This window comes from Lates calcarifer, linkage group LG23 (genome assembly GCF_001640805.2).
Source record: "Lates calcarifer isolate ASB-BC8 linkage group LG23, TLL_Latcal_v3, whole genome shotgun sequence".
Lineage (NCBI taxonomy): Eukaryota > Metazoa > Chordata > Actinopteri > Centropomidae > Lates > Lates calcarifer.
In genome coordinates this window covers 5438183-5455272 of record NC_066855.1, presented here as the reverse complement: position 1 = coordinate 5455272, position 17090 = coordinate 5438183, and the positions used below count along the sequence as shown (strand labels likewise).

General features: G+C 39.4%; 2 protein-coding genes across 2 annotated transcripts in view; one reads left to right on the top strand and one right to left on the bottom strand.

The window, feature by feature from the left end:
- The window catches only part of sdk2b (sidekick cell adhesion molecule 2b), a 232106-nt gene that overhangs the window by 152902 nt on the left and 62114 nt on the right, over positions 1-17090 (top strand). Inside the window, 1 exon segment of the mRNA XM_051066526.1 lies at positions 4643-4802. Coding sequence (XP_050922483.1) covers positions 4643-4802 — 160 coding nt within the window.
- The window catches only part of rpl38 (ribosomal protein L38), a 379694-nt gene that overhangs the window by 319839 nt on the left and 42765 nt on the right, over positions 1-17090 (bottom strand). The gene's annotated exons all lie outside the window — the stretch shown is intronic.

The window sequence follows — 17090 nt, the reverse complement described above, 5'->3', positions numbered from 1 at the left end:
ATTTGTACCTGGCACTGTTCTCATTAATGAGAGCCGATTTAATTGACTGTGTGCCTAGGTTTGTGAGCGTCCGTCTGACACACTAACCTGCACGCACACATGTACGCACGCGCACGCCCCAGCTTTGAGTCGACCCGGGCTGTGTCTCCAGGGGGGCCTCCTCTGGCATGAGCTGTGCTGTATGCAAATGAGGGGGCCTCTATCACACAATAATTGCATTGTATTGCACAGGAAACAGACAGCCGTGTAGTGGGGGCTACAGTCGGGTTGGGCTCAGTCTGTCTGCGGGTTCATTTGTAAGACTGTTCATCTACATCAGAAGTGTATAGTCACTGTGTGTGTGACTCTGCATTTCATGTCACGGCTGTGGCGTAAGACAAATGATACAGTATGTTGCTTAAGCCTCATTGATCACTGCTTGTAGTAGTATATGGTATGCACTGCACGTATGTGATGATCCAGTCTCCAGTGGCTGGCACATCTCCTGTAGGTTATTAAATTCTCAATTCTTCATCACCTCTGATACCCTCAAATACTTTTGCCCCAGAAAAGTTGCCAACTACATCTTTCACATTTATATTCCCTCTGGTTATGTGACAAATATCATTCCCTCTGAGATAAAAATTACTTAATTTTCAGAGATAATTTGTTTCTTATCACCGTTGTATTATGCTGTTATGTTGCTAAAGTGCTGTTGCTAGGTGTAAAGAATATATAGCCAGAAGGTAGTGTAAATTTCAACCCAATTTTGAGAAGTTTCGCAAAATAAAATGCAAATGAATGCATGTTACCATCTGCTGCTGTTGTGTGAATATTAGGAGTTGGTTCATCAAAATAAACATCTGGTGGCACTGATTCTCCAGTTGGGTGCTGTTAAAAGCAGAATCAGTCATCAATCAATTTCAGAATTGTTGTTGTAATTTATTTTTTTATAAATTTATTTATTTGGTTTGTTTTAGTTACTACTTCACTCATATTTTTCTGTGAAAGTATTTATTTTATCACTGTAAGAGGTCTTTTCATATTGTAGATTAAAAAAGAGTGAAAAAACTAAATAAAATATCAGGAAAATCAGATCTGGTTATTCAGTAGCTAAATGCTCCTCTATGTTCAGCATCTTTGTCTGACTGCCATTTGGTGGTGGGCAGGTGAAATACAGTGGGTTTAAGCTATATGATTATTTGATAAATGGAAAAATGATTGGCATATTAATCATTAATTAGAATAATCATTAATTGCAGCCCTAAGCCATTGTGTCAGCACATGTCCCCAGAGTGTTTTTCTCCTGCTGTGTGTGCTGATTCCCCAGTTAGATATCACTGATGAGCTCTCATGGACTTCCTAATGAGAGAGGCTGTTGCAGATACTCATCAGTGATCAATGTTTTCTTTGGCCTCACACCTTCCTGTGGGTGAATGAGTATCTGTGTGTGGGTGATACCTTATGCATGCACGCATTTTGTTTGCATATCCCTATCTCTCCCTCTCTCAATGCATTGCTGCCCGTCTCTTCCCCTGCCTCCCTCCTCTTCTGCTTCCTCCCCCCTTCATTCTCTTTTATCTCCCCATCGCAGATAAAAGCAAAGCGCACATCGCCAGGGAACAATTAGTCTCGGCCATCTCAAATCACTATTGCACATCTCAATCTCCCTCATTTTTGCAGCCTATCTTCCTGTGTGCCAGGCAGAGCATTAACCCACACTGTTTTGGGAGATGTCCAGGCACTCCAAACTCTAAAGGCACCTCAGAGTCTGTTTTACATTTTATCTCTGTTATGCATCTGTTAAGCCCTCTGTCTGCCATGCTGTTCTCTCATCATTTTCACTAGCTTTTTTCTCCTGTTTCTCTTAACCCAAGTTTTCCTTTTTCCTCTGGTTCATCATGTATTCATTCTTCACACTGACAGACTTCACTTTGCAGTGTGACTTTCTTATTAGCCATGTCTGTTTGTGTGTGTTTTTTTTTTGTTTGTTTGTTTGTTTTTTTCTTTTCTTTTTATGCTTCTGCGGTGTGGAGGCTCTCTTCATGTTTGACTAGCTTAAAGGATCAGATTTTAATAGAACACAGCACAGTCAGGATGTCAAGGGGAACAATTTTGAACTTGAAAATGCTAGGTAGTAATGCATGTTGAATCTATCAGATCAATACTGTGTGGTGCTTTACTGAGTCTCCTCTGTCTTCTTCTATTTGTTATAAATATTTATTCATGCCGACCGGCCTGCGGTCTGGCAGTGTGCTCAGGTTAACTAAAAGTCAGGCAAGTTTTTAAATATGCATCAGGGTGGTGCTTGGATTTATGAATATTCATTCTTGACTTATTTAGATATGTCATTCACTTTTGACCTGCAAACAACTACTGTTCATATACTGATAATTTGCTTCTTGATTTTATTCATATTAAATCTTTGTATGTAACATGCTTTATCAGCTGGGATTTGTTTTTTTGTGAAGGCAAAAATATTTATACTTTTTCTACTTGATTTTCCAAATCATTTCAGAGTTTTTGAGCATAACTTAAAGATTGAATTTGCCACAATTAGTCTTCTGCTTTTTCATAACTTCTCTTGAGAATGTGTGGTTGCAAGTTAATTTGGTACATCTACTGTAGCTAAAACTTCCTACTATAAATCCTTCCTTCATAAATGTATGTTTTAGTCATGTTTATTGACCTACCTATGGGACCTACCTAACATTGTGTTGGTGATGCCCAAGTCGTGTGGGTTGCTGGATGGGACCTCCGTGGATCTGGCTTGTTCCAGCCCATCCCACATCCACCTGATCAGATTTGAATCTGGGGTCAACACCTTGGACTCTTTGTAATGTTGCTTTGAGCCATTTCTGAGCACTTTTTGTGTTGTGGTGGATGTATTTGTCTTGCTGGGGGAGGCCCCTGCCACTGGGGAGAGCTGTTGCCTCAGGGGGAAGCTACCTCATGTTACTCTGGTGGTGTTAGTACTGTTCTACCTATTGAGAAATCTGCATCAAAATAAGCATATAATGTACTTCCAGAAGTCTCGGAGTGAAAGTGAAAAGCTTGTAAATCATATTTGGTCTCTCACTCTATTTTACTTTCATCCCCTATTTTCCTCACCATTCCTTCACTCTTATCTGTCTACCTCCAGTGGGTTTGTCGAGCTGAAATAGAAGAACTAAATATCAGCACTATAGATCATTTTGACAGTTTAATTTCAATGGCTGATTATCAGTCAATTTGATAATTATATTGTCCAACCATCCAATTAATGTGTTCTATATTTACAATGATCATCAAGTAAGCTCTCCATTTTTGCATCATTTATCAAGGGTGAGATATTAGAACCACAAGAGACCTTGACAGTTTGTGTGTGAGGCTTCTTGACTGAGATATAAAAATCGATGTCTGTCTGTCGCCACGTTGACTATGTGCATCACCGTGTGGAGAAGTTGTCATTGGTCTTCCTCAATCCATTCCTTCACACTCAAAAGAGCGTATTCAAGAAATACAGAAAGAGCGAAACAGAGTGGGGGCGAACGAATGATTAAAGGATTTCATGCCTCCTCCTCGGCTTTACCGCTCTCCTGTCTGCCCTGTCTAGCTGGGAGGAAAGTGGTGCGCTGTGCCAGTGAGTTACTGACACACAAATACACAGAGCAGGAGATGCAGGGCCCAATCCATCATGACTTGAAGCCTCTGCTTCCTCTTCCTTGTTAGCCAGGCATCTCTCACACTCCCAGTACAAGTCAAGATCACCTAACAGGGGCAGCATTACCTTGTGCGTGAGATTAGGTAGCTCCGAATGGGACACGTTCAGATGGAGTGTTCCATCTGGAGCGTGGCAGCTTGGTGTTTACATGCCAGTGGTAATCAAATACAGCAGAGTTAGCTTTGACTCAGATACAATCCTTGCATCTGACCATCTGCAATCTGCTATAATCATATAGATGTACGCATTAACTGCAATTGTCTCTCTGTCTGGTTTTCAGTAGTTTGACAACTGTGTTTGCAGTCTATGCCTACCTTATCATGATGAAAATTCATATGAAGTCAGTTTGGTTCTTTCTCTCGCTAAAACTCATAATTTTCTCTTGTCATTCCCTGTTTTCATGTGCACATTTGTGCCTTCAGGTTTATGGATGTGTGTGGGATTCAGGAATTGACAGTGTTTCCCCCCTAAAAATCAAAATATTAAGCAATTAAAACATTTCATGTCTGTTATTTACTTCATTTATGTGCAATTGTTTCAGTTCATCTCAGTGTGAGTCTGAACGTTTTGTTGTCATTCTCTCCTCCTGCTCCACGTGTGCGCACCTTAGCTCCTCCGCACGCACACTCATAGTCACTCACAGCAGAAACAGATTGACAACTTGTAATGTTAAGCGCACTTAAAGTTCCTGCAAGGGTTATAAGTCTCTCTAAAATTTATGATGGACAGATGTCGACATCAAATGTCAGAAAGTCAGGCCAAAAATAGTTTGGTCTTTCGTTTTTTTGTTTTTTTTTTACGTGCGAATGCCAGCTGCTGATGATGGCATGGAAGCTAGGCCTGGCTAGGACAGTAGAAGCTTGTTATGTCATGTTGGTATGTATATATTATTAACAAAGTGAGAAAGATGTCTCATTAAAGGAAAATTTAATTCCAAATTCTGTTATTTATTCTTTGCAGATGACGTGCCTCCCTACTTCAAGACAGAGCCGGTGCGTAGTCAGCTCCACCTGGAACGCAACAGGCTGGTGCTTACCTGCATGGCTGAGGGGAGCTGGCCACTGGAGTTTAAATGGATCCACAACACCACAGAATTAACACGCTTCTCACTAGAGTACAGGTGAGTACAACTGAATAATTTTGATTAAGAAAGAGAGAGAGCGAGAGAGAGAGAGACATGTGAAATTAAGGTTAAATGAAACCTCACAATTTCAAATCTTTTGTTCACCTTTATAGTTTCTGTAGTAATTGCTTTCTGTCCCTATAGGGCAGTATATACATTTTTTTCATTATGGCCTACTAAATAAAGAAATAGCTCTTGCTGTTGTGCTTTTTCTTTCACCTCTGCCTCTCTCCCCCTTGTGGATCTGTGACCTCCATCACTGTCTCTGGAGAGGCAGTGAACAAGCGAAAGGTGTGAATGAGGGTTAGGGCACTAGATAAACCGTCTTTAATGGTAACTGGAAGATCCTAATCATGTGGCAAACATTGCTCTTATCTCAGAGACCAGTGTGTCTGCACCAAGTGTTTCTGTGTATGTGTGTGTGCATGTGTATACGTGCAGACAGCGTTGCAAATGAAGCTCTCGAGGACTGAAAGAAAGTTTGTTGACACACACTTTGCTGATCTTAGCTGAACTGTTGTGTTCATATGTGAGAAAGAGAGTGCATGTGGAAACAACAGAGGCTCAACGTACAAGCAATATCAGCCTTGTTGATGGAGCTGGGGCTTTCTCCTGACAATCTCTGGAGACAGATAAGAGCAGAGTGGGAACAGGGGATAGGAAGGACAGAGGTGACACACAGATGCTGGAACAATTGATCAGAATGGACTGTACTTGAGAACTGTCTGGTAGAGCCTCAAGGCCCCTCTGACTGTGTTATTGGCTGAGTGATTGAGTGATAGAATGGGTGATTAAACAAGTAGTCAGGCACAAAGCTGTACAGGATCGTGTGTCTGTGTAAGTGAGTGTGTGTATACTGTATAAAAGCATGACTGAAGACATGCAGAATATTTTGTCATTTTCCTTAAAAAAAAAAACAAAACAACAAAACAAAACAGAAAGATGGAGTTAATTGCTAAAATAAAGTGACTAAGATACCCTGCTCCTCAACAGAGACATGCAGAAATTTATCTATTACAACATATTTATACAGCCAGTATTGATTATGTAGCAGGTGAAGTGTTGCTTTTATTGAGTATTAGCAGCTGTGTAATTATGTGTGTTGAAACTGCAAAATATATTGATCTTTGGCAATTGTTCAACTTGAGGTGCTTTTGTTTTTTAGCAGTGCAGTCCATTTGTTTTCTTTCGGTTATATTATCAGCATTTGGCCAGCGCATGATGCAACATGCAACACAGAATCCTACCTGTCTGTATTTTGGGGTATAGCTCAGTGGCACTGGAAGAGGTTTTCAGATTTTATGATAATAAAATTGTACAGTCTAAACCCAGTAGAACTTTCTTTGAGATGCTTGATCTGTTAACATCTGGACTGGCTAGGAGACTCTGCATCTCCTGTCTAACAATGAAAAGGTCTGTTAGTGTAGCCAGATTTTATATGTGTAATAACTTTGTTGAATTAAACAATGTAATGCTGCTGGTACCTGACTTTTCCTGAAAGGCAAAGAAAACTGCCTTTTAGGAAAAGTCAGGTTCTGGTGATACATGGCCATGTTAACCTCACAGAAATTCTACTTATGGTATTTTGCTCTGAAATGTCCATAGACCTACTGTGCTGTAGTGTGTATTTACTGTTTAAATCTGTGGCGCTGTCCATGGTGCTGAAGTAGCAGACAGATTTGTAGTTAAGCTTTTTTCTCTCAGTTCCATCATTCTGCCAGTATTACCTTGAATGTATGCTATTCTCTAAACTGTATACTATGAACTGAATCTATATCAGTACACATTTCTATACTATATTGTACGTATACTCTATATATGATCAAAGTAACAATGTGTAGTTGAAAAAGACTGAGAGGATCATAAAAACACAAGACAAGAACCTTATTAAAAGACAAAAAAATAATACAACGGCCTGTACCAATAGGAGCCAGGATTATTATTTTGAGTCAACATCCACTTGTCCTCAATTTCTATTGTAAGAACGTACATGAAGTGTTTCTCAGAAGGACTTGTGCATTCATTGCTTCTTGGATTGCACTGCACTAAAAAAACATTTTGATCCGCAAGTACCCTGATAAGAAGAGGGAGTGTATTTCTTACCATATTTCAGTTGTACAAAATGAAGGAATTTGATGTGAAAAGTTAATTAGCCTGTTGTTTCATCCAAAATTGGATGTCCCCCCTCTTCAAAACTCATTATTGCACTGCTGGTATTGCTGGTGGAATAAATTTAACTCGTTAGTAGAGAAGTCCATCCTGCACAAAGAGATATAAATATACCAAAATACTAACAGACGAGGTGACAGTTTTCCTCAAATCAGATCAAATAGTGTTTCTGTGTGTCTGTGTGTGTGTGTGTGTGTGTGTGTGTGTGTGTGTGTGTGTGTGTGTGTGTGTGTATGTATGTGTGTGTTTGTTTGTGTGTGGGTATGCAGTCCTCCTCATTGCTTGAGTCAGCCTTTCTCTGCGCCAGGAGAGAATTTGAGCAGAGCAGACCCCCATATTAATGAGGTTATGGTAAAGGTCCCCAGTGCTGAGTGCTGTTTTAAATATTGACACCATGCGACTTGACCTTGTGTCCTCTGGCAGCCGATCAATACTGCAAGGTATGTGCATGCGCAGGCATCACTATTCAGTATGTAGCTGTGTGTGTGTGTGTGTGTGTGTGTGTGTGAGAGAGAGAGAGAGAGAGTGTGTGTGTGTGTGTGAAAGAGAGAGAGTGAGAGAGAGTGCTGGAAGAAGTAAGAGAGTGGCACAGTTTTAGCGATCTGCTGTGGAGAGTGCCACTCCTGGGAGAGAACCGGCTCAGCATTGACTGCTGTCAGATAACAGCAATATCACCTGCACACCATTTGAGAGTCAACCAGCCTCACTCACGTGCAATCACTCATGTATTCACAGCATTTGGCTGGCATCACACTTTCTTTGTTACCAAATAATCTTTTAAAAGATTTATCTCCAAATTGAAATTCTACTTAATTAAGATTGAAGATTATATCCAATACAATTAAGGATTTTTGAACTCATCAGCCAGAGATTCATCCCACACACAGTGCTTCAGTGGATCAATTAGTTTATAAATACACAGCATAGCACCACAGCTTCCTGTCACATGACCAAAACCTCAAGGGCGATTACCTGGCACACCACCAGTCTTTATGCTGCTGATTAACCTAGAAACTTAATTAAGAAAGTTAATTATTAATCAAACCTCGAGAGTCATTTTTGTTTGTCAACTTGTTCTCGGCTGGGTTGGCGGAGTGTAGCCTCTGTTTCCTGTAGGGAATCTAAACTTTCCCCCAATTTTCATATTGTAATGAGATGGACGGACAGAAATAATAACAGGAAAAAAAGTATAAAAGGACTCTACAAAGGCAGGAAAACAAAGCAGATGTAATCTAATCACCAGTCACTCACAGAAGAAAATGAAATGGCATTATGGAGAGGACATGACAGCCCCAGCATCACAAGTTTATTCTGATTGACTTTTCATCTCTGTGTACTTACTGTCCCTTGTTGTTGTCAATTTTTGAGGAGTGAAAATTAGTTTTCACTACAATGCAGTTCCAACAAAAGAAGTGCTTTCTTGGTCAACACTGCTTTTCATAGTCAAGGCAAAAAAAAAAAAAAAAACCACATAGAAAATGAGATTAACATTTTGACAGTGAGTGTCACACTGGTCTCTCCTGTAATGACTGGTATCTGTAAAATGTGACAATGTGTTCAAAAAGAAGCCTGTAATACATTTGGATTGTGTGGAAGAACATGTTTTTGTAAGCAATAGACAAGTGCTATAGATAGATATATAGATGAAGTTGTAGTCATGTGTTTCCTGAAAATCCTCATTCCCCATCTTCCAGCCTCTCGTCACACTCTTGGTCTCTCTCTCATCCTTCTTTGTTCATCCTGTCTGCCTCAGTTTAATCCACTCATACATGAACCACTGCTGAGTATCCATATTTATTTTTTTAAATAAATATAATTTCATGGTGGCTCTGAACAAATTAACACAAGTTCAGTGTAATATTATTCCATGTCTGGAGGGAGGAGATGACGAGCTCAGCTTGCTAACTAGATGAAGATGACAGAAAAATAGGAGGGAATGTAGTGGTAGATGACAACATGTTCTGTCTTTGTGTGTGTGTGTACACGCATGTGTATGTGTGTATGTGTGCAAAATGATATCTGCCTGTGAACTCTACACATCAACAAGTATTCTGATGATGTGGTAGATGATTGAGTGTTAAACCATTTTGTTTAATGAATAAATATTACTTCCGAACCTAACTTAAGACAGGATTGGATATTGTTCTGTTAATTGTTTTTCCTCTCTCCCTCCCTCTCTTAATGTTTACTGGTTCCAACTCTTGCCACATAATCTCAGCAAGAATAGATACCAAATTATGTTCAAAGAAAAAAAAAAAACACCTTTATTTTCAGCCAATTTGGCTGCCATAGACAGTAATTTGTCATAAACAATCCCAAAATCCCCAAAATGAGAACAAATTGGACACTGTTACAATCTTCCTTTCATATTTTTCTTTTTGTATTCATGAATAACTCAAACTTACAGCCAAAACAGTTTGTTCGTTTGCATGTTGCAACCAGGTAGATGTTCCGTGTGTGTGTGTGTGTGTGTGTGTGTGTGTGTATACATATACGTGTGTGTGTATAAATCAGAAGGAAAGTTAAGTTGCACGCATGGAAAAGGAAAAGAGATGAGGAATAAACAAAGCATCAAACCTTGAGATTCAAATTTCACTCTCATTTTACATTTAATCCTCCCTGTATGTTGTTTTCTTCAGTTTGGCACTATTCAGCACACCTCACAAATCCACACGTTGCTCTTACTGCTGCTGCTCTTGCTGTTTCTCAGTTCCAGATTCCATTGTTTCATCACGTTGAGTGAAATTTTGATATATTATTGTGTCAGTTTGCAACAGCACTTCTCTAATGAATCTATGTGCATTTCCTCCACATGCTCTTATTTCTATTTTTCAAAAGGCCTGTGGAGACTGTGGAGAGCACTTTAACTGTGAATAAAAGTATTAAATGAAAACTAAATGAAATAAATAATAAAACATGTGGAGCCACTTAACTTGATGAGATGACAGGTCCTTGAAAAATCTTGTGTTATATATTCATGTACAGAATGTGAGATAATAGACTTTCCAATCCGTAAGCAACAGAAATTGTCTTTTGTCATCCATTTTGTCACCATGTTAGTTCTAATGAGATCAGCGATATTCTTGCTAAGGAGAAAGAGTAGCAGTAACATCCAGTTTCAGGCAAAAAAAAAAAAACTTGCTTGCTCTTGGATCTGCACTTGAAACACATCATGTGAGGACATCATGCAGGGCTCGGACAGAGCCAGCCAGGCAGCATCTCTCGCTGGATGACCTTAATGGATTCCTCTCTGTAACTAAAAACGTCCATTTTCTATCTCCCTGGCATTCTTCTCCACAGCCCCAAGACACAATAGATTTTTTTTAACCTTCTCTCTACCCCCTTGCCATTGCTCACTCCTTGTTTTCTATGGTGGAGTGGAGTGAGTCAGAAAGTGTAACTGAGGGGGTGAGAGAGAGAGAAAACAGCCTTTGTTTTGCATGTACTGTGTTTGTATATGTCTGAATGAGTTTCAGGGTCATTGTACCGTCAGCAGGTACAACTGCTTTTCTAAAAGGCGATCCAGAGCCAGCACTATGGAACTTTTCTGTATGAGCACAAGGTCGTGTGATAACATCAACAACTAGACTCAGTGTTCAACTGTTCACCTTAAACAATTTTCTCTGACATCATGACTATATGAGGATGTCCTATTTAAAAGGATGTGTTATGAGTAGTTATGTTTCTTTGAACTATCATACTGGGACACAGCTGACACAGAATGGTAAGATTTTTCCCAATAGTGTGTCTACAGTTTGATAGAAACATACTGATGAGGTTTAGAGGGTGCAGTCAGTGTTACTGTCTTGCTGCTTCTGTCTGATTTAAACTGACCAACACAATCCTCTAAAAGAAAATTAATGGCTGTTGGTATCACATCGTACAGTGATTACAGTACACAACCTGTGTCACAGAATTGATAGAAAAGTGCAGCAATGAAAAACTAAAGTCTTTGCAAGCACCCAAGATTAGTGTTAGATCCTTTGGAATGTAGAATTATACACAATAGCAGCATGAGTTGAGAAATGAAGTCATTCAGCTGATCATCACCTGATTTAATTAAGCACCCACTCACAAACCAGAGCTGCCTGGTTTCAAACATCAAGCTGTTTTTGCTGCTGCTACTTTCTCTTGTTCTAAAAATGTTCAGGACTGGAGCCAATGCAATACCCACAGCACTGTCTCCTAGAAATGACTAATATATCCAACCAGTTCTGCCGCCCAAGTTGTATTTTGTGCAAAAAAACAGAGAAAACATTGTAAATTAACAATGATACTGAATGAAATTTTCCCTTACGATATCTGCTTTGTCATTACAATATTTATGCATAACTAAGACACAATTAACCATTTTCTCCAGTATGCTCAGGCATCCACAGCACCTGGCAAAGGTTATGAAAAGAGTCTTAGTTACATACTGAAAAAGTCAATAGTGGCTTAAAAGATGAGACATAAAGTGCTTGCCAACTGAAATCACATCTAGTCATCCTCTTTTTGCAGTCAAAAATAATGTCAACATGTTTTTAAATGTATTGTTAATAGTTTTATATTATTAAAAGGAAGAAAAAAGGTGTTTAGGGAAATGTCCCTTTTTGTCTCAGGTGGCTGGACGGGCATGTCTGTGTCTGTGTTTGATTGACAGCAGCTGGCAGGGTGAGCTCCAGTATAGATCTTGTGTGCAACAGTAGCAGCAGGGGAACGGTTGAGACCAGGTAAACAGACTTAAGCTTAGAGGGCATGAGCATTCAAGAGTATGGACCACACCAGCATCTAAACTAGCTAATTGGCTCTCGAGCATACCATGTCTGTTCATGCTTGTAAGTTGGGTAAGAAGGAGACCTCAGCAGGAAAGCTAATGTGCATTGTTCTTCAAAGTCTGTGGCTGTAGTGTTGTGTAGCAGGCTGCTGTCCGTCAAACAAATTCTCCATTTACATAGATGAAGATTCCAATGAATTAATGTAAAGATACGGGGCACCATCATTAAACCTATAAAATATACATTTTATCCCATTTTTTTCTCAAAGGAGAACATATTTTTGTTAGTGTTGGCCATCAGAGATTTCTCTGTATAGAAGTCTATGTAACTCTGGGGCAATCAGCTTTTACTAGGATCATAGCTGGTGAATTGTAGAGAGAGCATAATAATAAAGCAGACAAATCAATATATAACAAGGAGTGACAAAGCACAGTTGGCAATTGTTTGTGTATATTGTCTCCATCAGACAGTTGTCCAGCAGTTTTATCCTTAGAAAAGATATGTGGAGGCTGTCCCTCTTGGCCTGTGGACAAATTACCCTCTATTGATTTCCAGTAGCTTAAGCCAGTAGTCCCCATTACCTGTCATGTGTTGTATGTGGTGGGTATTAACACGAGAGAACAAGATCAGGGTGAAGACTCTCCTGAAGAGTTTAGAAGACATCACAGTATGTGATTCAATACACTTTCAAAGGACACCTCTTCAAAAATATTGAATACATCATTGATTTTCTTTTGAAAATGAGCTGCTTTCAGAAATCATCTATAGCTCAGTGAAGAGCTGGAAAAGTGTATGTTCGATTTTGTGTCAATGTATTTGTCACACAGTGGCATTTCGCGTGACTTGTTTTCTGTGATGGATATTTTAAGTCATGATATGAACAGCACAAGCATATAATCATCCTATTAGAATAATTACACACATCAATCCATCATGATCCATAAAATAAATAAGTAATTAGGCTGTCAGAAGTAATAATTTGCCACTGCTGCTGCTTTTGTTTATATGGTACTAGAAGCTGTTAAAGTGTATACACAAGGCTGCGAGTGAACTCATTAATGAAAGTAAAGTGACATCAAACTGTTATAAGGGGGTGATGACCTTTTCATAAACTCCAAACAATAACAATAGAATACAAAAGCATCATTACAACTGAGCCGTGACATGCTGTAGGATGCGTCTGCTTTTATTATGAGCTTTAAAATAATTGTTGCATGACGTGATGCACTGCAAAAGATACACTTTTAGGTCAGGTTTCAAATTACTTGCTGTGTTTAGCAGAGAAATGACATGAACCCAAATGACGGGAAAAATCTTTAAAACGATAGTAAATGCATTGATGCAAGGGATAAAAGATGTGAATGTCATTATCAGACCATCCCAGATTTATGATGCTTTATAATGTATCATGATTTATTCTCATCCAGTTACGATATAATTGCAATGTCCTTGTGAGGTGTATGTGAGGGTTTATAATCTTACTGCATAACCAACAATTTAAGTAAAATGTTATTGGAGCTAACCTCCGGCACAGGCATGATGTTATTATAGCAACAGTCACTATAAAGTGGACTGCAGCCATCTTCCATCAAGGATTATAGCTTTGCCAATCATCCCCCCAGCATCTTTATCTTTCCCTCCCTTTTTCTCAGTCCCTTTCCATCTTCTCCATCCTCTGCCTTCCTCCCTCTTTAGCCCACTTTATAACCAGTCCCCTCTTTCTCTCGTCCCTCTAGCCGTCAGCCTGCCGCTCCTCCGTCTAATCATTTTTCCTGAGTGGGGCTAATTAAAGGGGATCTGACGGAGTGCGCTGACCACAGGAACATCAATCAATCTCTGTCCAACACAGCGAGCCCCCGCTGACTCCCCCAACCTGCTGCCAGCGCGCAGCTCCGCAAAGGTTAATTGTATTCATTATATAAGGGACAGGGCGAAAGAGGGAGACAGTGAGCGAGACTGTGAGAGAGAATACTGTCTAAAGTCACCCTGAAGATTCTGGCTTTGGGGTGAATTCTCAGTAGGCCTCAGCGGGGTCAAACTTGGAGCACCAACACCACCTGTCATCTACTTCTCTCTTAATATCTGAGTCTTCTCCACACAACTCCGATGTGACTAGCACCTTTGTCACTCCCTTCTCTAACCTGCTATTCTATCATTTATTCACCTCATCTCCCTTCCATCCCTGCATAACACATATACGTAATTGTATTAATTTAGTTGATGGAACATATGAAGGGAGTCACACATCATTAATAGAACCTCCTGATTAGTTGATTAAGCCTCAACAGACTTTGGGCTAAAACTCATTTAGTCCTTGGGGTCCAACTGACGCCGCTGCTAATGAGGTTTGATACCGCTTCATTTTTTGTTATAGATATTAACAGCCTTCCAACACACCCAACCATTTGTTATAGCAGCACTATTTCCATTCACGAGCAGCTGTCTCCAAAGCACGGAGGCAACTTTCAAGGCATTTTCAAGTGATCAAAATAACACAGGTGAAACTGTGCTATGTGCTGACATTAAGAATTTGGCACATAATCAGACTGAATTACCATTTCGGTTCATTTTAGCCATTAGGCATTTTCAGTTTGGGACAGGGAGATGTTGTTCTGCATTAACCAATCAGGAACAAGACATTGGGGGGGGGCAAAACACAGGGCCTTGACACAGGACACCACTGTTTGTTTCCAGTGTGAAAATAATAACCAACATTGTTTCTTTTGTTTTCCACAATTCCACAACCTTAACTGCATGTTTCTTATTGTAACCATGATGACAAAGGTCCTCTAACCTCAAGGAAGTATTTATTTTAACCCAAACCACAAACTTTTCATAAATCTAACCAAATAGTTTTTGTGCTTAAACCTAACCGTATCGTGACTGTTTCACAAACTACATCGCATGTTCATTATTGTCACCTTGATGAAAGTCTCATATATCTGCTGCTGGTACACTCCTATTGGTCACATCACAAGGGTAGGGGCAAACCACCTGTTTGGTTGAGGACATGTGTGTTTCAGAGATCTGGAACCAGACCACTAGCGAGGGTTGCATTGATGTCCTTTTTTGATGTTAGTGACAAAGCAAACCAACAGGTGGCTGCTATGAATTAATGTTACTTGTGTCTTGCACTTTGCAATGTGGCCAGAAATTTGAGAGTGGATAAACATAACAAATGCAGATGCTTCCATACCAAGTGGCAGGGGGTAACTGAACGGTTTAATGAGTATAATGAGTGTTGGCTCTCTCCGCTACTATCATTGGAACATGGTGTTCCATTAAGTTTAGAGACTTGGGAACTCTCAGCACATTGAAGTTGTTCTGATGGCTCCTGGTTGGATGTTGTTTTTTCCTTTAGTTTGTCACCCATTGGTATTTATGTATATTTGATCATTTGTAACATTACTCTGAACAGCCCTAAAGGCATCAGATGCCTGGTACTACTTTAAAGCGGGATTTTTGTCAGACTGATCAAAATCACAGGCACTTCAAAAAATAATCTGGTTCTCTGTGGACAGGTTTGTTAAAATATTAAAATTTCATATTAGATTTCATCTCATAAAATTTGTTTGGTTAGCTAAATTTTCACAGCGTCCTAGAAAGTATCTTTTTATTTTGCTTTCTTCTCTCTTTAGCCTGTGGCAGTCTCTGAAAAGTTGTGCCAAAATTCTTTTTTTAAAATCTGTTTATACATTTGTAGTGAACTGCTGAGCAGTCAAGAGGAGTGCTGTTTTTCACAACAGCATACACAAATATTAATGCTTTTTAGAGGAACAATTGTCATGATGGCTCCTGTTATATGACTGCCTAGTTCTCAATTTTAGCCAAACTTCTCTGTGAACAGCTTGTTAAAAGTGCCTCTAAACTGCTTCTCTTTTATTCACTTGCACATTTGTTGATGCAAAGAAAAAACTAAAGGTTAAATCACAAAAAACCCAACTTTTTAGACAAATTGCATTTGGTTACTGTAGAGACCATTATTACCTATCACTGTGGATTATGCTCAGACGTTCTGCCTGGCAGTGTGCTAAGCACTCTTCAGTACATATCGTGCAGAAATGTGACAGCAAAAACGACAAGCACACGCCTAGTGGCAACTGTTTTACTTTCCAGAAGAAGTATTTATTTTGACAAGAATTTGATGTGCTAGAGTGACTCAAATTAAACATGTACAACTGCTGTAGGCTAATTCACAACTTCTACATGTTGCGATACCATCTAACATGCCATTAGAGACTGTCTGTGCAACCACTTTAACAGTTGGCTGCTCCGTGTAGCTCCCACTGCACCACCATTTATTAGTTATTCGAAAGCTGTTGAGAAGTTGATGCCTGGCGATCTGAACAGCCTGGATGCCTCATCTCTGAAATGAAGTACTTGAATGACTCAAACATCTAATGACTCAAACACTATCCTGGTGCAGTTATGGTCATATTTTAGAGATACGCCCTGGTGTTGATCCCAAATGAGTATCCATAGGAATCTCTTCCTTGAAGCTAATAGACTGGTCGTTCATTCACAAGTGATGCTTTCTAACTGTGGAATCTACAAACTGTTATACCTACACACAAAGGACCTTTAGGGTTTCAGTATGCTTGAAACAAACTAGTTTGTACGACTTGTCATTTTGAATGGCCACTTATAATCATCATACTATCCTCTTGGCTGAATCACACTCTGTGAGTAGCTGTCTCTCTCTCTACAAGAGCTGTGTTTCTTTTGCGTCTTTGTAGTCTCAATGCAGTGAATCATACAAGTAAGGATAGTAGTGAGCACTTTTTGAAAGTGCCTCCTCAGAGGCATTCATGAAAAAAATGTGGACTCATGGATGTCCAAATCCAAGCATACTGATACTTTTACATGTTACCTAACATCTCTACCATGCAAGTGAGAAAAATTGTACATTCACTGAACTGAAACACAGAAGAACAGTGTATATTCCTCATGATCCCCAGCTTCTAGAGCCAGTAGTGCTGTCGTTATAACAAACATGCCAAACTCTGTTCAGAATTCCTGGTATTTTCAAGTTTCCTCACTGGGTATCATAGATGAGCACTGATTTTCAATTATTTCTAAGTTCTTCTAATGGATTTGGCATCTTTTTGTAGTAGATTGTCCACATTCACCAAAGTTACATAGTACAAGAGCAGGCGTTCGGGGCAAAAGGAAAATAGTTGCTTTAAATGTGCACTATTGTAAGTATGTTTTTAACTGGATTTACATGTTTTCAAAACTGTGTTATTGTAAATAGTATAGAATAACATAAGTAGTATTTTTTACTGTGATTTCACATTTGTCTATGGCAACTTGCAAGACAAATTTTAATTATAGCATTACTGGAGCAATTGCAAAATAA